Raw genomic sequence first — 2,115 nt, forward strand, 5'->3', positions numbered from 1 at the left:
GTGGCACACGTGTCACAATCTGTCAGACATCCCATCGCGTACCGCGATGGGTGTTTCTTCTGAACCGTCGCGTACCGCGATAGGTCAGGAGAATCAGAATTTACATTTTAGACCTTCAACTTTGGAATTTGGCAATTTTAGTCCCTAGACTTTGGAAAGTTGATACTTTGAACTCGAAATTTTCACGTTGTTACATCAACCCCGAGGGGTATGAATTTACATATGTCATCAATTTAGACTTCAAAAGTACCAACAATGAAGCAGAATACGAAGCCTTCCTGGCGGGACTGCGGATAGCGAAAAAGCTTGGGGTGAAACATTTAGAAGCACGGGTGGATTCCATGCTAATTGAGGGACAAATAAATGGAACATATGCAGCCAAAAATGATATCATGGCTTCTTATTTGTCACAAGAAAGGGTCTTGATCCGCCAATTCTCCTCTTTCAATGTTATTCACATTAAGAGGAGTGAGAACAAATCGGCGGACGCTCTTAGCAAATTAGCTTCAACGAATTTTGAGCATTTTGCCAAAGATATTAGTGTGGAAGTTCTAGATCATCCATCCGTCCCACAAAATCAAGTCCTGGTAATTCATACTGGCGTCGAATCATGGATGACACCCATCAAAGCATACTTGTCTTCCGGAGCACTTCCAGCAGGAAAGGCTGAGGCTCGGAAGATTAAGCACAAAGCTCTGAATTACCAGTTGACTGATGGTATTTTATACCAGAGGTCATTTCTTGGTCCACTATTGCGTTGTGTGGACGCAGAAGATGCAAATTACCTAATACGGGAAATTCACGAAGGTATTTGCGGGTTACACGCGGGACCAAGAATGACAGTTGCAAAGATCATGAACGCAGGGTATTATTGGCCTGGCATGCACTTAGATGCTGTGCAAGAAATAAGAAAGTGTGAATCATGTCAGCGTCATTCCCCCAACACCCTGCGTCCGAAGAACGAACTGATTCTAGTAACATCTGCCTGGCTGTTCCAAAAATGGGTTGTTGATATTATGGGACCTTTCCCAGTAGCCCTGAGACGAGTCAAGTTCCTGATAGTGGCCATTGATTACTTCACCAAATGGGTATAAGGCAAACCAGTTGCATCAATCACGGCTTCGAGCGTGAAAAAATTCCTCTGGGAATTCATCATTTGCCGGTTTGGTCTCCCGCAGGAATCGGTAAGTGACAATGGAACCCAATTTGCTGATAGTGGATTGCAAGCATGGTTGAAAGAACTCCAAGTCATTCAAACCTTTACATCCGTGGCTCATCCACAAGCAAATGGTCAGGTCGAAAGGACCAACCGAACTATCAAGGAAGGGATCAAGGCAAGGCTAGGGAGAAAACGAACGGGGTGGGTGGATGAATTGCCTCATGTACTCTGGGCATTCCGCACCCAAAAGAACTCCAGCAATTTGGAGACACCATTTAGCCTGACATACGGCACTGAAGCCATGATCCCCGCAGAGATCGGCATTCCATCCGCGAGGGTTCTGTTAATTGATGACAACGATCACGAACTCAGGATGAATCTGGATCTATTGGAAGAAAGAAGAGAACTAGCATGTATTCACGAGCACAATTATAAGCGACAGCTTAAGAAATATTACAACTCGCGAGCTCAAAATTGCAAGTTCGATACGGGAGACTTTTTCTTCCGCAATAACGAGGCTTCTGGCCAGGAGCCTTCGGGCAAGTTAGCCCCAACTTGGGAAGGACCTTATAAAATCAAACAAGTACTATCCAAAGGTGCCTACAAGTTGGAGAAATTAGATGGGACTGAAATCCCTCGAACATGGAATGCAGCACAGTTAAAGAAATGCTATATGTAGCAGTTTTATTTGCTTTTTTCGGCCTGCGAGCCCACATAGATTAGCAAGTTATGCAATGTCTTTTAGTAAGGCTTATGCCCAATGTATGAAGAATGCCCAGTTAATTCCATGTTATTTTGTTAAGTTGTAATTTTTTATTGACAAAACCGAAGTTCCAGATAGACACTTATATTATAGTACATAAGACAAAGTGCACCGGAAGAAACGCGAAGACTTCTTATTATTGATCAAAAGAGATTACAAAACAGGAGGAAAGATTTACAAAGGATAGTACATA

The 2,115-nt window shown here is 43.2% G+C and overlaps 1 protein-coding gene across 1 annotated transcript; it reads left to right on the plus strand.

Annotated features, from left to right (window-relative positions):
* Positions 1–392: 392 nt before the first annotated feature.
* LOC143621323 (uncharacterized) lies at positions 393–1,094 on the plus strand. Its single transcript, XM_077092781.1, has one exon. The coding sequence runs from the start codon at positions 393–395 to the stop codon at positions 1,092–1,094; it is 702 nt and encodes a 233-aa protein (XP_076948896.1).
* The last annotated feature ends 1,021 nt before the right edge of the window (positions 1,095–2,115 follow it).

The sequence above is a fragment of the Bidens hawaiensis genome, unplaced genomic scaffold (genome assembly GCF_021521415.1).
Source record: "Bidens hawaiensis isolate Kalapana, Puna unplaced genomic scaffold, B.hawaiensis_p1.1 tig00002839_1, whole genome shotgun sequence".
NCBI classification, from domain to species: domain Eukaryota; kingdom Viridiplantae; phylum Streptophyta; class Magnoliopsida; order Asterales; family Asteraceae; genus Bidens; species Bidens hawaiensis.

Coding starts and splice junctions, on each gene's coding strand:
- LOC143621323 (XM_077092781.1), top strand. CDS start 393: ATGGCTTCTTATTTGTCACAAGAAAGGGTCTTGATCCGCCAATTCTCC.